The following is a 22,294-nucleotide window of genomic DNA, read 5'->3' as shown; positions in this document are numbered from 1 at the left end:
AAGGCTGTTCTGGGCTGAAAACTGCTAAAGTGGATTTGTATAAAATACAGTTCTCATGTGTACAATTAATTAAAATGCAATGCAACTACGACCAGCCTGTAAAGAAACACATGGGAGACTTGTGAGGAAATACCTATGATTTAAGCTGAGGCTAAAATGATGGATTCTTTGTGTCTGAGGACACAAACTCTCTTGCAAAACAGCATGTCTTTTGAGGGTGTATATATGTGCATTCAGATACATCTTGGAGGTTTGGGTGCTGTTTCTTTGCCATGAGCTGCAGCGTAATTAGTGCAGCCAGGTGGAGCGGGTTAGCAGGGCCGCTCACGCAGGTGAGCCTGGTGATGGTCTGGAGGACTTGCCTGCCAATGGGTGGGACCTGGGACACCCTCAGTACGCCAGCAGTGAGCCCACCGTGGGGGAGGAAATGCTTCACCCTGAACCTGTAGTCTACAGAAGGTGTTTCCCATGTGTCTGACGGGACTTGATCCGGGTACCTGTGAGATAATTTGGAGTTACATATCTGCTGAGCCTTATGCAGGACAGATTTTTGGGCTTGCCTGTCATGGGACCTACAGCTTCAGGTGGGTTTTCAGAGGTCTGCCCCTCATCTCTGTGGCAGGGGGGGCTCTGCAGGGCCGGCAAGCCCTGCCTGCCGCACCGCGGTGTGTCGTAGTTTGCTGTAGGTATACACCAGCAGCAAATGCCTGTGTGGTTCCTAGTGCGCATCAGGGAGGTGGCAATGATAGATCTGCTTCTCGGCAGAGTTCATCTAACTGGTTGGGTGCTTTAGGGAAGGGAGGGTGCAGTGTATCGTAGGAGTCTCCTGTCCGTAGGGAGCCTACTGCTTGAAGGCTACAGCTGGATGGGGGGGAGGGAATCGCCATCGTTCCCAGAAGCAGCCCTGGGTTGGGGTGTGAGCCCTCGCCACCCCACGGACCACACTGGTTTGGATGGTCAGGAGGCCAAGAACGGATGTGGGTGCTCTCCACTAACATTAGCTGCTGTTTTAAGTAGAGGTCATGCTGTGGCTTACGCCCCTGGGTCAGTCACAACCCACGCTTCCAGTATTACTCCTAGGCTCTCCTAACCTGCGCAGCAAATGCTGCCAACAAAAATCTCGAAGCTGCTGAAATGACAAGCAAAAGTGTGTGCTGAAGTAGTGTCTTTTATTCAGTCGCTGGCATTGGTTGCTGCCGTGTTTCTGTGATTGCCTGTTCATTTTAATATTTGTACAATAACAGTTGCAAAAAAAGTTGCTATAAATAGAGGGGATCATGTTAAGCAGTCACAGAAGGGTGAATATCCTGAAAAGCTGTGAGTTGGAAGTAAGCGTGCCACTTTCAGAAGTTACTTCTCCTGAACTGTTGCCACAGACAGAGGAACACACGTCAGTGTCTCTCTGTAACATTTAAAGTGTATTTTTGTTTCCAAAATGTGTTTTGCTTTCCATTATTGGGCTTTTGTGTTCTCCCTACTAATTAAATGTATGTACTTCTCTATCCTTTTGATCCTAAAATGAAGCTTGTAGTGGGGAATATGCTGGTTTTACTGTTCACTTCTGAAAAGATCAAAATAGTCTTCAGAAAACCTGCAGAGTTTGTGGGTTGGGTTTTTTTGGGTTTGGGTTTTTTTTTTTTTGGCATTGTACTCTGTGCTGTATTTTGCTTCTTTATTAGGAAATTTATGGAAAAAGTTGTTTTATTGCTCATTAGAAGTATGAAGACCTTAAGTCTGTTCATTTTGTGACCTTTGACTTTCAGCACAGTCACTGGAAGGGTGAGGTGCTTAATGTTTAATGAAGAGGTCCTTTATTTAAAATGCTAATTAGCCTTTGAAACAAAATAGGCTTTAACCAAAACAAAAATCTTTCCAAAAGTTGCAGATGAGCTTACCACTCCCTCAAACCCTCTTCTTTTTCCTGCTGGACTTTCCCTCTCGTCTCTCACCATCTCCTCCTGCTCTGGTCCTCAGAAACCTCCAGCATGTGCAACACCCCAGTGCTCAGCAGAAACCACGGGGCAAACCCCCTATCCTCTTTCTTTCACAGATAAATACAGAGAGCCTGAGGTGTGTATTGAAATGGAGACACACTTTTCCACATACTGGTGTGCCTTTTTTTTTTCCTTTTTTTTTTTGCATGAAGAAAGGAGGTCTATAAGAAGACCTAACAATGCCCTTACTGTTCTGTCAGAAACTGCCTGGCTACATCTTGTTTTATTTGGCCCTTGCTGAATGGCAGTTTCATTTATGTTTTGGGTGTTTGGCAGATATTTTATCTTTGTCAAACTTCACTTTTAACATTTGTTTAGATTACTTGTCACAACACTTTCCATTTTTTTCAAACTCTTAAGATTTCAGTCAGCTTGACGTTGCTCAGAAGTGGTTTCTAGTATTTTTGAACTTGCTTCTTGCGTGTTGTCCCTTTTTGAGCCATCCCAGTTAAGTTGGTTGATTTATAGTTTCGTACTTTCCCTTTGCTCATAGCACAACACTGTTATTTTGAGCCTCTGACTCCACTGATGGTGGGGTAAGTGTCTCCTAAATCCTGTGAATAGTAAAGAAAAAGATTATGGTGACATTTGTAAAAACCTGAATGCATCCATTTTACTCCACCTCGCCTAGTACATAAGACAAGATCGCACTGCCCACTTTGAAAAGCTTTGTTGACATCAGGATCATCATTCACTACCGTTCTGTCTGATAGGTGATGGTATTTGCTTTTTGTACCCCTGAGGAGATCCTGCAGGTGTTCAGCAGTGCTTAACTGAGCCATTGGTCTCTGACAGCACCAGGGGCCCTGGGCGAAGGGTTCCTTGTGCCGGATTTTGCCAGATGCTGTCAGCTCTGTGGTATCTCTTTGATATATGTGAGGGGCAGATCACATGCAAATATGAGCTGGTCCTTGGATACAGACCTGGTTCCACTTCTTATCTGCCCATGCAATGTAATCTTTACATTGAATTTGTTTGGAAGGACCTGCAGTAAGAGATGAGGGGGATACCACTGAGGCTTCCCAGCTCTCCATCAGCAGCTGTTGCTGTTCATTTAATTCCTCCTTCAGCCTGAATCTCAAGCAATGACCAGACTCTTACAGTTTCTGCTATGCCTTTTGACTCCATATAGATGGAACTGGATGGGAGAATGTAATTTTAAATGAGATTGGGGAAACTTGAAGTATGATATTCACACTGCGTTGTTTAAAAATGAAAATTAAAAAAATTATCCCATGTAGCCATTCCTTGCTCAGGTGTTCTGTCACAACTGATTTCAAAGGGATGATTTGCTTATGCTAGTCTTATTTGCAGCAATAATGTTTAGAGGATTCCCATCATCCAAATCTATTTGAACTGGTACTCTTTTTTAAAAAGTTTTTAAATTTGGAAGTTACGTTTCTGAGCTGCAGATGCTTTGGTTTGGCAAAAGGCAGTTTACCAAAAGTAATGTGATTGCTGAAATAATTTAGCCTAATACTTGCCAATGCTCTGTTTGTTTCCATGCTTGAGCTGACTTGCAAATGAAGACATATGGACATGGACAGTGTGAATAAATTAACAAAAATTGCAAATGTTCAGCCCTCTCCAAAAATCGTGGAGACAGCCTGCAGACTTCAGCCAGCATGAATGAATCGCAAGTGACCCTAAAGCCAACCAGAGGTCAAATGATGGGGCAGACTGCCCCAGAGCTGCTGTCCCTGCTTGCCTGGAGCTTCCCCGTTAGCTGCTTGCTGTGGGCCAGTTGAGAGGATGGCAAGCAGACTGGTAATGGCTTGGTATTTACAGAGCCTAAGTGTTTACTTGCAGATGCAAATACAGTTTTTGGGCAGCTTGGGTCCATATTATTCCCTTTCTGCCTTCATTTGGAAACTGACATTGTGTTTGTCTGGGGAGCGAATGGAGTCCTCTCGGTAGTGTTTATCTGTCAGCTGCTATTATTAATTGGTGTAATTGTTTCTTTACTAATATTTACCTAGGCTTTTAACATGGAAGTGACTATACAGATAATTCTAGTGCAGTCTTAGAAGAAAGTCAATGCCTTAATTAGAGAAATGACTTGCTACTCTTGACTTGTTATTCAAGAATTGATTTTTTTTTTTTTCCCCTGCCCTGAAAAGTATTTGCCATGAAATCTAAGGAAGTTGTTAACTAGGTGGGTGACATTTGAAGAAGTGTATACTAGCAATTAAGATGAACAAGTAAATTTGACAAAGAAACTAATATTTGTCCTGAAGAAAACCTGAAACATTTGGGGTGGGGGAGGGAATTTGGAGGCATTTCTGTCTTCTCCAAGCCTCTTTCTGAAGAGTCACTGCAGTATACTGTGGTGAGAAAAACAGAGCAGCAGGCACTCTTGAAGAAGCTGAGTTACATCCACTTAACTTTTCTTTTACTGTGCTACACTAGGTCCTGTAACTACACAGTATCATCCAGGGAAAACGAGAGTTATTTAAAAGCATAACCGAATATTATTTTAAGCAGCACACTGGTGACGTTGAAACTCGGTGCCTCTCAATTCTGCTAGGGCCAACAATTTTGAGGATTAAAAACATATGGAATATAGATATAGAAGATATCCACAATGTTTGGGGCATTATTTAGCATTATTTGTATTATTCAGGCTAGCAAAACCAAACAAAAAGGCCAAGAGAAAATCTCCTGTTACAGGGAATAAGCCATCCAGTAGACGATGGGAGTTTGAAAGAAATTTTATGGGAAAGTTTTTCTGTAATTGCTCTCCTAGAGATTTCTTCATCCTTTCCCTGAAGCATCTGATGCTGGCTGCTGTCAAATGAGAGGTTACTGAACTAAATGGGCTATTAATCTGACCCAGTACAGCAATTCCTGTGTTCCTATGTTTACAAGCGGGCTTTGTCTGCTGAGAGTTGTCTCTCTGGAATAAACCCTCCATTGGAAGCTAGGGAAGGGAAATTGTCCAGAAGCTTTTACACTGTTGCTGTGTAATTTTGTATGTTGTTTTGAAAAAGTGTAATTTTTTTTCCTCCCCTTTATGTGTATGCACGTTTTAAATTATAAAATTTAGCTTCCTGTTTGATGCATTTGCTATTCAGTAATATTCAGGACCATTGACTAACGTAATTATTCAGAATTATGTGCTTTTAAAAATTGAGGGACAAAGTAATCTTGATTGGCTGGTATATGGCTAACTGATGGATTCTGTTCAGAAGGGTGTGAAGTGGGTGCCTTTGTCACCACTTGCCAGACCTGCTAACATTTCTGTTTCTTCTTTAAAAGTGGAGAATTTCTTAAAGGAGAATATATTACTGTTGTAGTTGTTATTAATTGTTAATAATTGTTATGAATAACCCAACTTTCTACCTTCACTCATTTTTAATAGAGGATTTTCTATTTTGCTTGACCCGAAGAGGTTCAGTGAGTAACCTACCTTTGCAGTGAGGTATGTGAAGCAAAGTTGTAACGTCAAGGAATTGTGTGCCTTGGGTTTGTTGTGTAAACCTTAAACTGGGTTTCCTTATTTTTCAAAGGCTTAAGAGTGGATGTGACAGTCAAGCTATTTAATTCACATCTTTTTAGCATGTCAGACAATATTACTTCATGTAGATGACTTTCGGTTCTCCTTACTGCTTTAAAAGGTGCCGTAGAGACATGAGATACAAGTGTGCTTTGTTTCACCCGGAAAAATGTGAACTTCATATAGGGAGAATGTGTTTCATTTCCTTACCATGTGTCAACAACAGGATCCTAAACCTGTGTTTATCAGATGCAGAACTGTTTTTGGAGGATTATCACTAAATCAAATGCTAGACTGGAATTCAAGTTCTCACTATAGCATTTATCAGATTTTCGTATTATTCTACTTTTAGGCCATTTGGTCTTTGATGCTTAGATCTGACGTGCGGAGGCTACATTTTTGCATTCCTCTTTGTACAAGAGAATAAATAATTCTTCCTGTTTCAGAATCCTTATACTGTCGTAATAAAGACAATACACCTGATTCTTTTTTTTTATTAAGGCCCATCATTACTGTCCAAACACATGCAGGAAAAAATTGTCTTAGCTCACACATGGTAAAACCATAGTATAGGCGTATTACTGTGGTTATAAAATGTGTTAAAAGGGAGGAGATCCTATGGTTTTCTTTAACACATGGACTCCCGTTATTATTTTAGGAGTATATCTCCTAATTTTTAACATATTTTATTAAAAAAAAAGCAGGCATGTGTTTTTGTCTGGCAAAACCAGGGTCAGAGTGGTTGCGTGAATATGAGACCTAGTCCATGTCATAAATGCAGCTATTTATACAAAGGAATGATCTAGAGGGTGCTTTTTCTTAATCTTCTTCAGTGTCTCTTCCATCTCTTGCTATATTAGAGCTCTGCATCATTTTTCTTAGAATATTCTTTCATGTGTCATTCAGTCAGGTAAGTTGCTTGTAATACATCCTTGCATTTCTTAGTATTCCACACAATTTAGTCACTTTTCATTTTAAATAATTATTTTAAGTAGAGTGGGGTGTTTTTTTCAGACCCTTGTTATTGTGAATCTCTGACAGCACACACGAACTTTGCATTCATGAAAGGAGGATCTTCACATATGCCATCAAATTAAGCAACAGTGACTGTACCCAACATGTTTGTTTTTCCTCCCATTTCTGCTCCCTTCCTCTCTCTCTCATAAACTCGGATACGCAGTGCGGAGCAACCACAGTTCTCCCCATCTCACAGTCCCTGCAGTAATGGACTCCACGTTGGAAATTGGAAAACTTTGTCTTAGGATCCATATGGGCAGAATACCTTCAAGAACCACGGCTTGTATAAATGAAGTGACAGCCTTTACAGAATTCACTTACGTTGAGAGATTATCTCCATTAGCTGGCATCTTTATTGCATTCTCTTGCTTATGCATCGTTTTGAGGACACTTAAATTGCTTTTTTCTGCTTACTTCTGTTTTGCTTTAGCATATGGTACTCTGTGAGACCCCATATAATGGACAGCTGTCTGAGACCCAGTTGGCACAGACAGCACTAGCTGGGAAGAGGATGCAGTCAGGGTAATACTGAGGGATGTGCTTGAACCAACATGTATCTTTCAGCCATCTCTGACTGGACTATTCTGCTTAGTGATTTTTTTGGTCTGATTATAATTACAAAAGTCATGAGTGGATTTTGAATGGCTCTGTCTTACTAGCGAAGATCCTCCTCTTTTTTTTTTTTTCTCTTTTTTTTTTCTTAGGGATTAATTCAGTTGCTCACCCAACATGTGCATCTGTTGAAGGAACTTCAGGTGCTGTTAGAAAAGTGCTCTCTGTTGTGACATGTCTGCTTTGACATTCCCAATTCAAAGATATGCTCTACTTGGCCGCTGGTATTTGCGTGGTTAAATCAGATTGTCTTACCAGCCTTGGGCACGCAGCTGGGCTTCCCGACTTCTAGCTTCTCACTCTTCTGTGTCCTTTGCGGTGCACTGGGCTGCTGGATCCTGACTTGTGAAGTGCTGCTGTCCTGAAAATCATGCAGGAAGAACCTTGATAAGGTCATTCTGCTGCAGTGGGGAAGGGCGATTACCAGACACATAACAAAAGTGGTGTGGAAAGCGTACCTGCCTGGCTGTCTGGCTCTGGATATATTATTATTATACAATAAAAGCAGAGGACCTGGCAGAGCGACTCAGACTGCACTGTCTCGTAAGCACAAAGGAAGGACGGGCTACTGCGGCAGAGATGGTGTTATCAGCACCAGGAGGTGGGTCTGCGCTGGCTTATACTTAGCAGGATACCGGGCTTGACTCCTGGCATGCAGGGGGGAAGTACTGCTGGGAGCTTTGAGAGCATTACTTCTCTTACTGGCTTACATTTATTGGCGTGTGTGGGTTGGAGGTTGCAGAAATGGGCATCTTGTTGCCAAGACTGAATATCCTTGCCTGTTGTTCTGCTCGTGATGGTTCAGAATTGATTGGAGGCTTGTTGGAGGAAGCACTGCCTAACCACACCATCTTTCCACAGGAGGAGTCTTCTTTGACACTGTGTTAGGCAAGTGTGGCAGCTCCTGTGGGATTCCAGATGCTCTTGAGAGCTTTACACTTAACCCATATCTCATGACATAATTATGAAAATGGTCACTGTTACTTTCTTGAATGCTTTCAAAATTAATAATTTTAATACATTACTTTGCCAGTGAAGCTGAAAGATTAGTGATCCCAATGCATTCAGAGGCTAAATGCTGCCCTGTTAAGTGTTTGTTCCAGGTCCAGGTTGAACTGGTTATGGCTAAAATGCTTAAACATGACAGTAGATTTGGGCAGGTCTAAATGCCACATGGTGGCATATTAGCTGTCTCCATTCCTAAGAGGCTGCATGCAACTTCTTCCCGCACAGTAAAAGCGAAGTAATTCAGGCTAGTTTCCCTGTCCACAGAAGTGGGAAAGTTGTCTTGCATTTACCAGTGGAAAGATGCTTTCAGAAATGGGCTTGTTGGGAATGATTGCTGTGCAATGGATTCACACGCTTGCTCATACTGCAAGAATACGTTTGTATTGTATCAGAAGTCCTACTTTGCAGACTGGCATTTATGACACAAGTCTCCTTGAATTTTGTCAGTGCTTAGGCTCCTGTTAAGTTGCTTTTGGAAGTGAAATGTAAGGTTGTGGTTCACTTTAGTCTTTCTGATAATGTAATCCATCTGTCCAGCACCTCTAGGAGAATAATTCTGGGGCATAGATCTTCTGAATGTGTTAGGATGTGGAAAAGATGTGCTGGTTTTGTGGCTACCATGATTGATTATGGCACTTCTGTCCTTATGACCTGACTGATAAGGTTTTGCAACATTTTCAGATGATTCAGAGGATGGCTCTGAAGGTGCTTACATGTGCAGTGTTATCTCAGTGTATTATTAGCATTTTGCAATTGCTTTATTGGCTCCCTGTTAAGCAAAATATTGACAATAAAAATGCTATTTTTGTTCTGCAATCCACTCTATGGCTTTGTCCCCTCCTAGTTAATGGCTGTGCTTGTTCCTAATTTTGCTACCCTATTGTTCCTGTGACAGGGAGCTACAGAGAACAGAGGTTTTAAAATAAATGTTCATAATCTCCACCAGCCCTCTGGCATATTCTGCTGACCCTCAGGGAGTCTTACTGGGAATATATTGGAACTTGTGATATGTAATAAGTGAAGGTTCAGGAGCCTGAAGTAGACAGCAGAAATGTCGTCTTCTGGGTAAAGTAGGACTGAAGGCTCTAATAACTCAGAGGAATTACAGAACCTTTCAGCAGACATACTACTAGACTTGCCTTATATAACAGAAGATGGATAAATTATGTGTGTTAAGTTATTTTGTGTTAGCAGTGTCCACACCTCCGTGATATTAAGATGATAGATGCACCTCTAGTCCAATAGACTAGTATTCAGAAACGAAGTTCACAACCAATGCTTGAACCCTGTTTTTCCCCTGTTCCACTTTGATCACCCTCCTCGCTTGACAAAGGGGTGCAGCAAGGATACAAACTCCTCTAGCTCCGAAGAAGCAGAATCTCTAGCCTTGTAGTGAAAAATATTGGACTGCTAACAGATTGAACCTACCTCCTGAACATAGTGTCTTGCCTTCCAACTCTGTCTGGGGGATTGAGAAGCCTAGATCATCATTTCACCATTCAGGCACATCCCTAACAGAATCTTCTTTCAGGTTTCTCAGACAGCCTCCTGAATAAACATTATTCATTTTTTTGAGTGAATCCACATACTCGTCCTAACAATGCGTTTAGATTACTCCAGATAGCAGATTTTTTCTTTGCAGTAAAGTGGACTCTTGCAGGATCCTTCTCTAGGTGGCATATAAAGTGAAGTGTGCTGAATTGAGGCAGAGCCATCCACTGCGGTGCATGTTTTCCAAATTAAACAGAATTTTATTCTCCTCTTTGTTTATCTCGGTGACTGTTGAAGTCTTTGTTTCTTTGCATAGCGTGTGAAGATCACATACTGCACTGATTCTTCTTCAGTGCGTTTCCAGGCAGCACATCTGTGCCATAGTAGGGCACAAAAAGATCTGTATTTTCCAGTTGTCCAGGTATTGAACAAAGCATAAGTGGAAACTGAGGCTCTAGAGCATTTTCTTCCTTAAATTGGTGATGAAGGCAAGTCTAATGCCACGGTTTGCAGTTGTGGCTAGACATCCAGGCTGGCTAAATTTGACTACTAGGTTCCATCCTTTGTGCTACTAAAGATATCCTGTATGGGTCCATGCAGAGGAAGACTGCCCAACTGACCTCAGGGAGGGAGATGATGTGCTGCTTTGCTTTATTGCGATGGTTCTGCTAAGACCAAGACTTCTCAGGAAGGTACCTCTAAGGCTGAACAGACAGATGAGACTTGCTTCTGTACTGGGACAGTCATCTCTAGCAGTGTCTTATTCAATGAAGACTAACAGCAAATGTTGCAAATCTAAATTGCCCTGATCCTTCCCAATATTAGCCTACAGTGACTTTACATCCCCTACATTGATGTAAGGATAAAGCATAGCCATCAACACTAATGTTTTCAGCACCTGCCACTTGTAGAGCATTTGATGAGCCTCTGTCCTGACTCCTGGCTTCACTGGTTGGGGTTTTGAGACCAGCACCCACTTATTGTCACCAGTAAAAGTTACCACTGGTCTTCTATGTCTTTGTGCTCTCCTTTAATGAAGTATCTTGTCATCCCATTTCAGTGGTTCGCCTGCAGAGCTCATTGTGACCATAGAGTGTTCGCCTCCCGAAGAGATGTACTTCTCTGTCAAGGACGCTTCCCTCTTCAGCTTCTGAGCAGATGAAGTACTCCATTCTTTTAATGATTCCCAGGCCACCATCATTTACTAGGGATCTTCTGTCTGTCACCAAAACAATAACATCACTTGACCCCTCTTACTGATCTCAGAGGCCTCTTAAAGGTTATAAACAGTCAGTATAAGGCCTTTTTAGTAGTTGCAGTGATGGCAAGTGCTGTATTTGCCACTGGTCACCATGACGTGTTTCCCATCAGCTAGAAGGTTAAGGATGAGCACTCTGAGAGCATGCTTGGGAGTCTTCAGATAGATCCCCCACATCCCCCTAGCTGTGACACCCCTTGGGAAGAGATTGGCATACTTGTAAACGTCTGCACATCCCATAATATTGGATGACATTACTGAACATAGACAGCAGGATGTGATTTTCCTTGCTTACTCAGTCTCCCTTCCCCTGGCCTCCCATCTCTTTCCAAGAGCCCTTCTCACAAAAACTTGCTTTGACTGGGAATCAATGTGATGCTATCTTGAGGTGCCTTGTAGCCAGAGTTAAAGACCAATGAATTGCCAGTTAAGGGGAAGACCTTCAATGGAAGATCTTTTCACTGGACAGGAAGCATGTCCCATTCTGAACTTAATCAGAGATCAGTGATGCTACCTTTCCTTTATAGATAGTTGAGTACGCTGTCAGTTTAAGGCGCTACCTGTTGACCTGTGTAAATCTTCCCAAATCTTAAAGTGTGTTGGTGCTGGTTGCAGCTCACCTCTGTTATCTGTGGTTCTTTTTCTCTGCCTTGACTGGATGATGAGAGGGGAGCCCAAGGGATAGGTTCTTTAGTCCCATCAATGATAATTCTTCCTCTTCATTGGTTGCCATCTCACATAGAAGCAGGTAGGATAAAACAATCTGGTTGGACACACAGGACTGTAAAGGACAATTTGGATCGCAAAGTCCAGTCTAGTTTTTCTGAACTGTAGGGAGAAACTGTGCAGGAACAAAGGAAACCCACTGAAAAAATGCAGTCGGAGAACAAGACTAAAGCAGTAGGCGTAGCACCTTGGGTGGGAAAAGCTTTGTATTGGAGTTTCTGGTTATATGTGACTTGAGTGAACAGCCTGCTTTGTAAGAGCTGGTTTTGCTCACTACCCTGTGCTGCTTAAATTGTGGATCATCTGAATTGTGTTTGAGAGAAGTAATGTATTTTTCCCTTCGAGTTTGGGGATGGGCAGAAACAGGGAAACGGGTTTGGCCTGAACACCACCACCCCCCACCCCCCCAGGTTTGGTCTGGCAAATCTCTGATCTCCTAAACCTCTGTAGCCTGTGGGATAGTCTCTCACTTAGGATATTCTCAATATGTAGTTACTGTTTTACATCCTTAGAAGCATTAATGAGGACCAACAGAGATGACAATGCAAGAACAGAAGTTTTGATTCCACTGAAAAAGCAATTTTAAGCATTAAGAAATAGCTTTTGAAGTCAGGGAGGGAAATCAGTGTAAAAGTTCACTTAAACTCAGGGAGCAGGAAGCTCAGTTACCCTCCTTTTGGTTTCCATAAATGAAAGAGAACTTCTTTTCTTGACAGTCCATTGGGATTTTTGAATGTGGCAGAATAAGTAAGGAATGCATTTAGTTACAAAGCAGAGTATCCTGTATACCAGCACAAAATGTATTCAAAGCCCCTTGAATTCTCTGCAGAAAACTGCAAGAGAGTCCCTTACAGAGGTGATTGAAAGCCACTGCACAGGAAATCAACTTCTCATCCTGTACATAAACATGAGCCAATTCTACTATATCTGGCTCTCGGGGCAGTACACACAGTAAATTGTTAACCCCATCACCTGACCTAACCATTTATCTTTACTTCTCAGTATAGTTTTGGCAACTGCTGAGTAATGAAAGAAACATGGAATGCAGATAGCTGTAAAAAAAACCCCAAAAAACCCACCCCACACCTAAGTTACAAACAGCCCTTTAAAACAGCAAACAACAGGAGAAAATGAGAAATTGCCTGATGCAGTGGGAGGATCTTAAATATGGTTAGTATAGAACAGAATTAATATCTCTGTAGAATAACAGACATGTGAACCATGGATTTTTCAATCCTTCACATCTCTTCATTATGCTAGTATTGTGCTAGCACAAATAAATTAATAACTCCCCTGAACCTTTGTGGAACAAATACCCATAGCGCCTTCCAGATTTTGAAATGTAAGCTGTGTGTGTTTTTAATGTTATATGTGAAGGTTGGCTGAAATAGGTTATTCTGCTTATAGAGTATTGTTCCCATACGAGGATTCAGACTATGTACTCACAGCTGCTACTCTCCAACATGGACTCTCAGTTCCACTAAAATCAATAGCTGGCACAGCAGGGTACTGTTGTATGGTGTGTAAATAAATGGGTGTCATTGTATCTCACTTTTTTTTTCTTTTCCCCTTTCAGATTTAGATTTGCTTTTTTTCAGGCATATATCAGTGTGTGTTTGCAATGCAGGCAATACGAAGCATAGCTGCTTAGGGAAAAAGAATCTTTTTCCCCCTCTTTTTATACTTCCCAATAGGATTTTCAAATAAACAACAATTGCATTAATTATATTAATTATCTCTTAGCAATCTCAGGAAAAACCAAATAAAACAGAAACCCATTTTGCAAGTGTCAGCTTTGTGACAAAAAGGAATTCACAGTCGCTTAGTAGACAGCTATCTTACATACCAAGATGTAGGAAAAGTGTTGTAGTAAGAGTGTCTTAATTCTGTTACAACAATTTATCTTCCTTCCTCCCATAAGTCTTGCACCTATAGTTGAAAAGATATGACAATTGTGGTTATGGGCTGTAAGAGCTACAGATCTGCTTTTCAATAAACTGACTTTGAAGTTCTGTTTCATGCATTTTCTTTTTTATTCATGCATCTGGTCATATAGAGTGGTTTACTTTTTTTGGCTGCAGACTTGGCAGATACAAAATGCAGATGTTGTTCTTCTGACTTAAGCTGCTATTTTAAGCTTTTTGGCCAGCGGTTGAAAATTTTAGGCTTGGTTGTTTATTTGCTTATCATCAAAGTGGTTTTTGTCATATAATTCATATGCAAGTATTAGCTTTCTGTGTTTACTTTCAGAGTTTGAGATTAACAGTATGGTCTTTTTTTGTCCTTTTTTATTTTTTTTAAACCAGCATGCTCTTTTGATTAATAATACAGTAGAATATGTTATGCTTCAGAGAGCTTTTATTTGCCAAAAAACCACCTCAACCCAACCCTCACATTGTGCTGTAGTGCTTTCCCTTTAAGAAAACCCTATCTCTCTCCAGATGCCTGCATCTCTTTGATACAGAAGGGTACACTAAGTTCCATCTATAAACAGAATCCACTAATTAAGAGTAATTGCTTCGGAGATTGGTACAGACTATTCAGCATCAGATGCATGTTCCTCTCAGATATCCATTAGCCTCTAATAAGATAATGCAGATGTGCCAGTCTGTTTCCTGTTTCCTTCTATTGTACCTTTATTGCCGTATATGGACCAATGGGATGGGCTGAACAATAAGTGGATGTCCTTTTGCTCCCGGAGCCCTTCTCAAAGGAATGTTTGTTATTAGATTGCTTTTTCTGTTTAGTTTCACATCACTATGCTAATAAAGGAAACATAACACTCCAAAGGCTTGCTTTTTTTTTTTTTTTTTTTTTTTTTTTTTTACTTCTGCCATGGTAACTAGTTTATTGTTTAATTAAATCTCGTTGGATAGCCAAGAAAACAAAAATGCAACATCTCACGGTCAATGAGGACCAGTGGAAAACGGAGTACGCCCCTTTATGAAATGAAGTTTCCATGCATTTTTAAGAGTTTAAAGGCAGCATGGTTATCGTGTTACTGTATCTGACTGATTTACACTTGAGTCATGCTAAATCTGCTGAATTATTCAGTACTACTCAATGCAACACCATCAGCTAGCATAATAGAAGGCATATGCATAATCAGGGATTTCAATACAAACTATACATTAAATACAGTAAGGGTTCTTGGAACTATTAGATCTTGACTTGTTTTGAAAACAGCATTAGAATATGTCTCAAAGCCACCTAATAAATAAGGACTCCATCAACTCTGTCCCTTGGGAAAAAGATGTAATATATTGTTGAAAGGTTTTGCATGCAAAATTTCTCTGGAATTGTTTTTGTTGCTGGGAGAGGAGCAACTTGCTTCTCCTGTCTTACTGCCCAGGCTGCCCTCGCAGCCCAGAGGTTCCTGTTTTAGGACTTAGCCTAAGATTTAAGAGAGGGAGGATTTTTGGCCTTGGCAAGAAAATGGGAAATGAACTTAGAAGAGACTTCCTCCATGACCCTGGAAACTTTGGGGACAACTACGCTGCAGACTGCTGGGCTTGGAGCAGCAAATTCCCCAGCGCCCGGCTCTGTGCAGAGCATGTCCTCATGTCGGCGTGCCTCTCCTGTGTTCGTGGCTTCATCCCCCAATTGTAAAGGAAGAGCAACAGCGGTTCACTATGGTAGAAAGGTGTAGGGACAGTGGATTTAGCTTAAAAGTGTGATGGGTGCCACAGTCGTGGATATCTTAAAATGACTGCTGAATTTCAAAGATTGCCGCAGGTAGGGCAGAACTCCCCACTGACCTTTTCAGAAGTGAGGGAAGAAAAAAAGGCAAAAATCCTGCTTTACTTGTAATGCTGACAACTTAATTCCCTGCTATGGACAGTGAGAGGGGAGGAAGAGGAATGTGGAGTTGGGGTGGTGTTGGCAGAAGGGAGGACTGAGCATAACCTCCCTACTGGCACAGGACTATCGGCCAAGCCTCCTGGCTTGGCTTCTTGCCTATCCAGCTGTTGATGTGCGTCAAAGTCACCTGTAACAGCAAAGGGATTTTATGAATTGAAATAAAATCTAATGCAAGTGCAAAATTCAGAGGTATGAATTATGTTACAGTAATACCAAATATTGTTACCAAATGTAAGCTAAATAGCAATATAATGAGTGAGAATCAATTCATTTAATACATTCTGGGAGAACTGACAGATGTGTGGAAAGCAAAACTGTTTTCTATAGTAAAGCCTGTGCAAAATGCATGGGAAATTAAGAGACAATAAGAAAAGTTGGGTTACTGTTTATCCAGCAAAATTTGGAGCTTATATGTGAAAATTTGTGGTTTTAAATTTCTGCTCAGCTACACAAACACCGAGAAGAAATGTGGAAGAGACAGGTACACCTGCTGCATTAACTGCAGCTGATAAATATTCTGTCTGCTCTGCGCTAGAGCTACTGTAGCCTCCTTCCCCTGTGGCCATCTGCTTTATCACTGAAGTCAAGTCAATAAAAGGCCTGTAAAAACCAAAAAGGAGGCATATGTTCTGTCAAAGAAGAGTCATTGGCCGCTGTTCAATGCGATGTAGTGCACAATGTGATCATCTCTTGGTGAGCCTTCAAAGAAACTTTTCTGTATGATCCTTTTCCATACTCTTCATACTAAGGGCCTTGTACTCATGAACAGTCACTAAGGACAAGTCTAATGGAAGAGGATTTTCATAGTATACTGGGTAGATCCTCTGAAGTGCCTTGATGGCAGCCATCTTCTGAAGATTTTGCTTTGTATGTACAGGGCAGAAATCCATGCTGTTGCCTCACATGAATGGGTGTTAATCACTGCCAAGGTGACTCTGTGGTCAGTTTGGCTTGCTCCTTCTGGGGTTGCTCCTCAGCTGTGGTAGCTGGCTCTTCCTGTCCTGTTTAGAGTAAACACGTTAGCTCCCTCCTCAAGGGAATCCAGTTGTAGGCCAGAGGAGAGTGCGTTCAAGGTCCACAAGGCATGGAAAGGATGGGGCTTGCTTCTGGGCAAGTGTCACAGTCCAGAGAGAGCATGCTCCTTCAACAGTGGGGCATTTACCATAGCAAGTGACAGCAAAGGAAAGTCTCCTTCTCAAAGCTGGCACCTGTACAGCATCTTACAGCGTTTAGTGCCGTGGTGCAGGTTTGATTGAGCAAAAGAGATGTCTTCACCTTTTAATCATCTGCAGCCGAGATGTCTGTGGCTGATGTCTAGTGCTGGGATCTTCATCAGTGAGTTGAGGGGCATGAACATGTCAGTCTGGTGACACACGAGTGAAGTCTTGCCTTAGGAGTTGTCTTTAGTGCATTGGAACTGGCATGAACGGGGACAACTGATCTTTGGGTTTTCTATGCTGCAGCAGTTTCTACTTTGTGATGTCCTCTGCTGTGCAGTGATGGAGGTGATGGGTCTGTAGTCTCTGTTAGCACAGCTGGTGACTTGAAGTCCCTCAGTATCCACAGAACGCAAGTGGCGTTTGCTTCTTTACAAGAAGCTGGAGTTGCTGGAACGTAGGTGTCTGCCTACGATTTCCTCCTCGACCATCGTATAGATGTTCAGCCACGTGAACATTTAAAACATCCTGCTGCTCCTAAGGGACGCTACTTGGAGTCAAATGATACACTGTTTAGAGTATCCTACCTTTTACACTGTCTTCCCTCTCTGCCTTTATTTGGAGAGAAAAGCTCTGAAGAACTTTGGAGAGGAACAAGTTCTGAAAGCTTATCTCTAGCACAGCTATCTGCAGGAAATTTCCTGCCATGAGGGGTGAAAGGAGGGTGATTTTTGAGTAAGGCAAGAGAAACTCACTTTCTGGTAGTAATTTCAGTATATAATTACACCTCACATAAAATTATAAGCATGCAGAACTATAGGATTATAATCTAGTTTTGGCACTGTTAGGTATTTCATATGGAGTTGCATACTGAGGAGCTATAATACTGCTGCATTTTGTCATCACCAGGTCCATCACAGAACGTGTTCCTTCAGTGGTGACGAAGTGACCAAAGAGTTTCCCCAAGTGCCCTTTTTTCCCCTCTGTCCTGGAGGAGTTGCTTCTTTTCTGAATACTTGTCACTTAAATATAAAAAGATATCTGATGATGTGGGAATTTTTATAATTTATGATGAGCTCTGCATTTTTCTGGCTAATAGAAATATAATTGAAGGTATTACATAGTTTTGTAAGATGAATTTTATTTCCAAAGCCCTCCATCATTTAAAAATTGGTGACCTTGTTCTGTGATTAATTCAATGCATAGATTTTTGGGCATGGTTTTCATCAACATCCCTCCCCTCTTTGTTTTTTTGCAGGCATCGTGAAGCGTGGTGTTTTTGCCAGCTCTTGTAGAATTGCTTTAAAAAGCATTAGTTCTTTGCATATTCCTTTGATACTTGGTTTTCCCTGTCTCTTAAGCTTTGTAAAGCTTTAGCTAGGTAAAACAGTCACCTGTGATGGTTCATCTCATTTTGTGTTGTTAATGAGTTGATATATTTTGGCTGTTGAGGCTTCTTCAAAAGATCTGCCTAGTTTTACCAGTCTCCAGGCATGTGGTCCTCAAGCTTGGCATGGCCAACAGCTGTGCGTTAGCTCACTATACCCTCTGTTACAGTCTCATCTCTGCATACGTCTGTCTCCATTAGCATTAAAGGTATTTTGTGCATAATTTACACAGTTACCAAATACTTACAAGCTACATTTCTGTTATCCCCAAGCAGGCAGCACTCAGCAGAAATTGCTGTCTGAAAACATGCACAGCTGGTAACCTTTGCTGGTATTCCACACAGAGCAGAAACACTCCGCTGCTCTCTGACAGGCAAATGTATGCATTCAGGGTTGGGTTTTTTTTCCTTTTTTTTTCCTTGCTCATTTGAATTCTTACCGACAACTAGTAGACTGAGTAGCAGTAGTGATAGTCAACGTTGCGTTGTCACAGTTTCCCTCCTCTGGCATCGATTTTGCTTTGTGACCTTGACAAGTCATTTCACCGCTGCCTTTATTTTCCCACCCAAAAATCTTCTTGCCTTTGGTTTCAGGCTATAATTTCAAAGAATTACCAATAAAAACACTATATAGCAGTGGATGTTGTTACTGATCACTGACTGTAGCAGATGCAAGGGCGTAGCACGTTGTCTCAGGAAACAAAGCCTTTAGGCAGCCCTGGACTGCCTTGCTTTTGGGTGGTTGAGTTTGGTCTGTGGCTCCTACTGTCTTCTCCCAACAGCACGTGTTGGAGGAGGTGGGTGACTCCTCGTGCGGGGTGATGCTTAGGAGCCGGCTGCAGCGCTTGCCAGCGTTTGCCCGGAGCACTGCACAAACATCTGCAGGAGTAGTGTTTGCAATACGGGGCAGTTGCAGCCTTCGCAGTAGCTCTCAAGACACCAGTAGCACTTACTAGTGTTGCACAGGCAGGCTGTTTCCGAGAAGACCAGCCATTTGTTGTATATAGACTTAAACAGCTATGGCAGGAGCAGATTTCACTGCTGAGAATAGCACAAGAAGTGCCCTGTTCTCAGCCTGAGGCTTTCGGTACAGAGACTGAGAAAATCAGGACCCCTCATTAGGCGCCAGCCATTTGGGTGAAACACTGAGGAAGGCATCTGTAGCTCTAGATGACTTTGAAGATGGTGGTCATGAGAGCAAGCGAGTTCCTTAGCAGAGCACAGGAGCAGTGTACCTCCATCATGTCACTGATCCAGCTTGTGAAATAACGGGTGCTTGTTTATTTGGTGATAGAGGCAGTCCCCCGTCCCCCCCCAAAAAAAAAGAAAAATAAAAAAAGGGAGAACGATCGGTGAGGTATCTCTTAAGTGATAATAAGATAAACTAACCATCTTTGTGAGCACGATCATTGGTAAACCAATTAGTGTTTTAACAGCCCAATACAGAGTCACCCTCAGACACAGTTCCCCAGTGCCCTGCCTGAGCCATGGCATTGAAGCAAGCAGAGCACCTCCTCAGTGTCATTCATTCTGTAGCTTCTATGGGGAAACTGAAAGCTTTCATGTACACGGAAATTTTTCAGGAGTTGACTTCCCCCCCCCAATATCAGTATTTCAGGTAATTATTGATGCATTGGTTTTAAAACTGGCAATTTCCAAAACAAGGTTGTGTCTGACCAGAAATTGCTTTTGGTGTAACACATAGGGCAGGGAAATCAAGTTAATGGGTGTTCTGCTGTTAGCTTCAGTAGGGTGAGAATTTTACCCCTAGATAACCATCAAGCTGATCTTGTAGGACACTGATAAATAAGTAATCACTTAACAAAAGTACCAAAGGGATAAAAGATTTTTCTATGTGTATATATTAAAAATATGTATATTATAATCAATATATTGTTTTCTTCTTCCCACAGACTGTATCAGTATGCATCTGTAGAGAGCAACTGTCCTCCCAGAAAAACATTTGCGTAAGCAACTGAACTGCACCCTGATACCCAGAGTAAGAAGACTTTCTGTTCACGGTCTGCAGAGCAAGAATATCCTGGAAAAGAGAACAGTAGGAAGCAGCGATGAAATATAGGACGGACCTGATCTAGTGAATTACCTTTTCATCATCGCACAATCCAGCTCAAGCTGTACCTGCAGGCTTCACTGCCCCCTTCATTTACAAGTTGAGGTATCTATTTGCTGGCCTGGAGTGATGCAACATAATATTTATACACTGTGAGGTGTTAACATGACAACCAGTAGCCGCACATGTCCAGTACCAGCAGTGAATGGACATATGACTCACTACCCAGCAGCGCCATATCCATTACTTTTTCCTCCAGTCATCAGTGGACTGTCGCTACCTTCCCTCCATGGACTCCAGAGTCACCCACCAACTAGTGGATGCAGCACCCCATCACCTGCAAGTAAGCGCTTGGTATTAATAGCTTTTATTGACCAGTTTTCCTCTAACAAAGACTGATAGTGTTTGTTCTGAAATTATTTTAAGAGTAATTGCAGTTGTTCATCTGTGATGTATTTTACTTGGGCAAAGTGCATGCATTTGTTTTGAAATACCATTTTCTCTTAATCTTGTTTTTATAAAAATAAACATGCAACTATATGACATACCAAAGCTGTGGAAACCAGGAGTGCTGTGGATTTTGGCATATCCTGCATTATCATGTTAGCTGCAGAATCCGATGTTGTGTTTAAAGAAAAATTGGCCGTTGTGTATTCATGAGCAGCGATGATCCCTCAATACAGAATTCTCTTAAGTTGCACAGTAATTAATACTGCTTTCATTTTCTTCCGTAAGTAACTGCTTTCTTCCTGGGCAGCTTATGAAGAGCAGCCCAGTGGAGAGCTAGTAGCTGTGAGCTGCCTATGGCTGCAGAATGAGCCCTTGAGTCTATGGTTGAGTTCCACGTGCAGCACTCTCGCATTTTCAGTACTGCTGAGTGTATTAGCTGGGCAAGTTTTTTTCATTGCTTTACGGCGAACACGTGTTTTCTGCTTGGTCTTAGTTTTACATATGTTTAAGTGGCTCCAAAGCAAGCTGTCCCAGGTATAAACTCTTTAAGTAGCATCACATGGACAAGATACATCTCTGGAGGTCTTTGCAGTGGTTGACTGATGTATTTATCACCCATGTGAGGAAAACCAGAATGTATACAGCTTTGGAGGTCAGTTTGTTGTGAAGGTGCTTGTCTAAATTCATTACTGTGATTGTTCAATATGAGAAGGTCTTGACTGAACAGCAGATTTGCAGAACAGCTACAATTTCTACTAAAGGAAAAGGAGACTTGTTATAGCAGTGCCCTAATACATCTTTCAACACAAAGCATGCAAAGTTAGAGCTCTAAACATGAACAGGAAACCACAGTGAAGACAGAACTTCTGAAGAGTAAAGTTGTGGGATTTGTGCTGCCTAATACTAATTCTGGCTTCGTGTCTCACATAGGCATATTTGAAGACTGGGCAGTCTTGAAGTAAAGCGGGTTGGTTTGTTTTTTTTTAACCCAGTTATGTGGCCAGTTTTCATCCAGTCATACGTGGGAAGAGGTGTAATTGGGTCAGGCTTTTATTTTTCCCTGTTTTATTGCAGGGTGTTTGTCTTTATTGGAGGTGAAGAATAAAACACTTTGAGCCAGAAGGTCTACAAGTAACTGTTCAACTTCCCAATCCCGTCAGAAATTATCCTGGTTAATTATCAGAATACCATACTGAATTTATCCCCTGATATTGCAAGAACACTCACCTGTTGAAGAAATATTGTTGTTAGTTAATGGGAACTTTTTCTGATGTGTACATTGGTTAATACCAAAAGTATATGATCAGATATGCAGAGTTTTTCTTTTCCACGAGTTGTTCCTGTGGAATTAAGACCGTGTTGCAGATGCATTATTAATGATTAATAAACCAGTCAGTGTTCGGCCTTTCAAAAAAGTAGTGCTAAGTATGAATTTCTGTCAATATGCAAAATAAGTCACTACTTCTGAATCTTTGGGTTTGCGTCTTTATGCCCTGGTGCCAGCATTTTCAGGACAGTGTTTTTGTTGAGGTGCTTTGTAGCACTGGCTCGCCTTGACTGAGCATGAAAGCCTGGCAGCTGTTGTGCATAGCTCAAGGCAGTAGTGTTTGAAAATACCAGCTAAAATTGGCAAGATAGGGAGGAAGGTGACTTGAATGAGAATTTCTTTTCAGACACAGTCCCCCGCAGGATGACTCTTCTGGTTTGTACTACTCTTTTCTTACCTTTGGTGGCAACAGTCTGTCTTGTTTCGAAACCTGTAGACT

General features: G+C 41.7%; 1 protein-coding gene across 2 annotated transcripts in view; it reads left to right on the top strand.

Annotated features, from left to right (window-relative positions):
• Positions 1-462: 462 nt before the first annotated feature.
• The window catches only part of RARB (retinoic acid receptor beta), a 216,656-nt gene continuing 194,824 nt past the window's right edge, over positions 463-22,294 (top strand). For both annotated transcript variants that reach the window (XM_050891357.1, XM_050891355.1), the window contains exons 1-2: positions 463-584; positions 19,921-20,421. In XM_050891357.1, the coding sequence (XP_050747314.1) occupies positions 20,244-20,421 (178 nt within the window). In that variant the 5' untranslated portion in view covers positions 463-584; positions 19,921-20,243. The remainder of the gene's footprint in view (positions 585-19,920; positions 20,422-22,294) is intronic.

The sequence above is a fragment of the Gymnogyps californianus genome, chromosome 2 (assembly GCF_018139145.2).
Source record: "Gymnogyps californianus isolate 813 chromosome 2, ASM1813914v2, whole genome shotgun sequence".
NCBI lineage: Eukaryota > Metazoa > Chordata > Aves > Accipitriformes > Cathartidae > Gymnogyps > Gymnogyps californianus.
The sequence above is the reverse complement of the archived record's forward strand: the minus strand, read 5'-3'. Positions and strand labels throughout refer to the sequence as shown.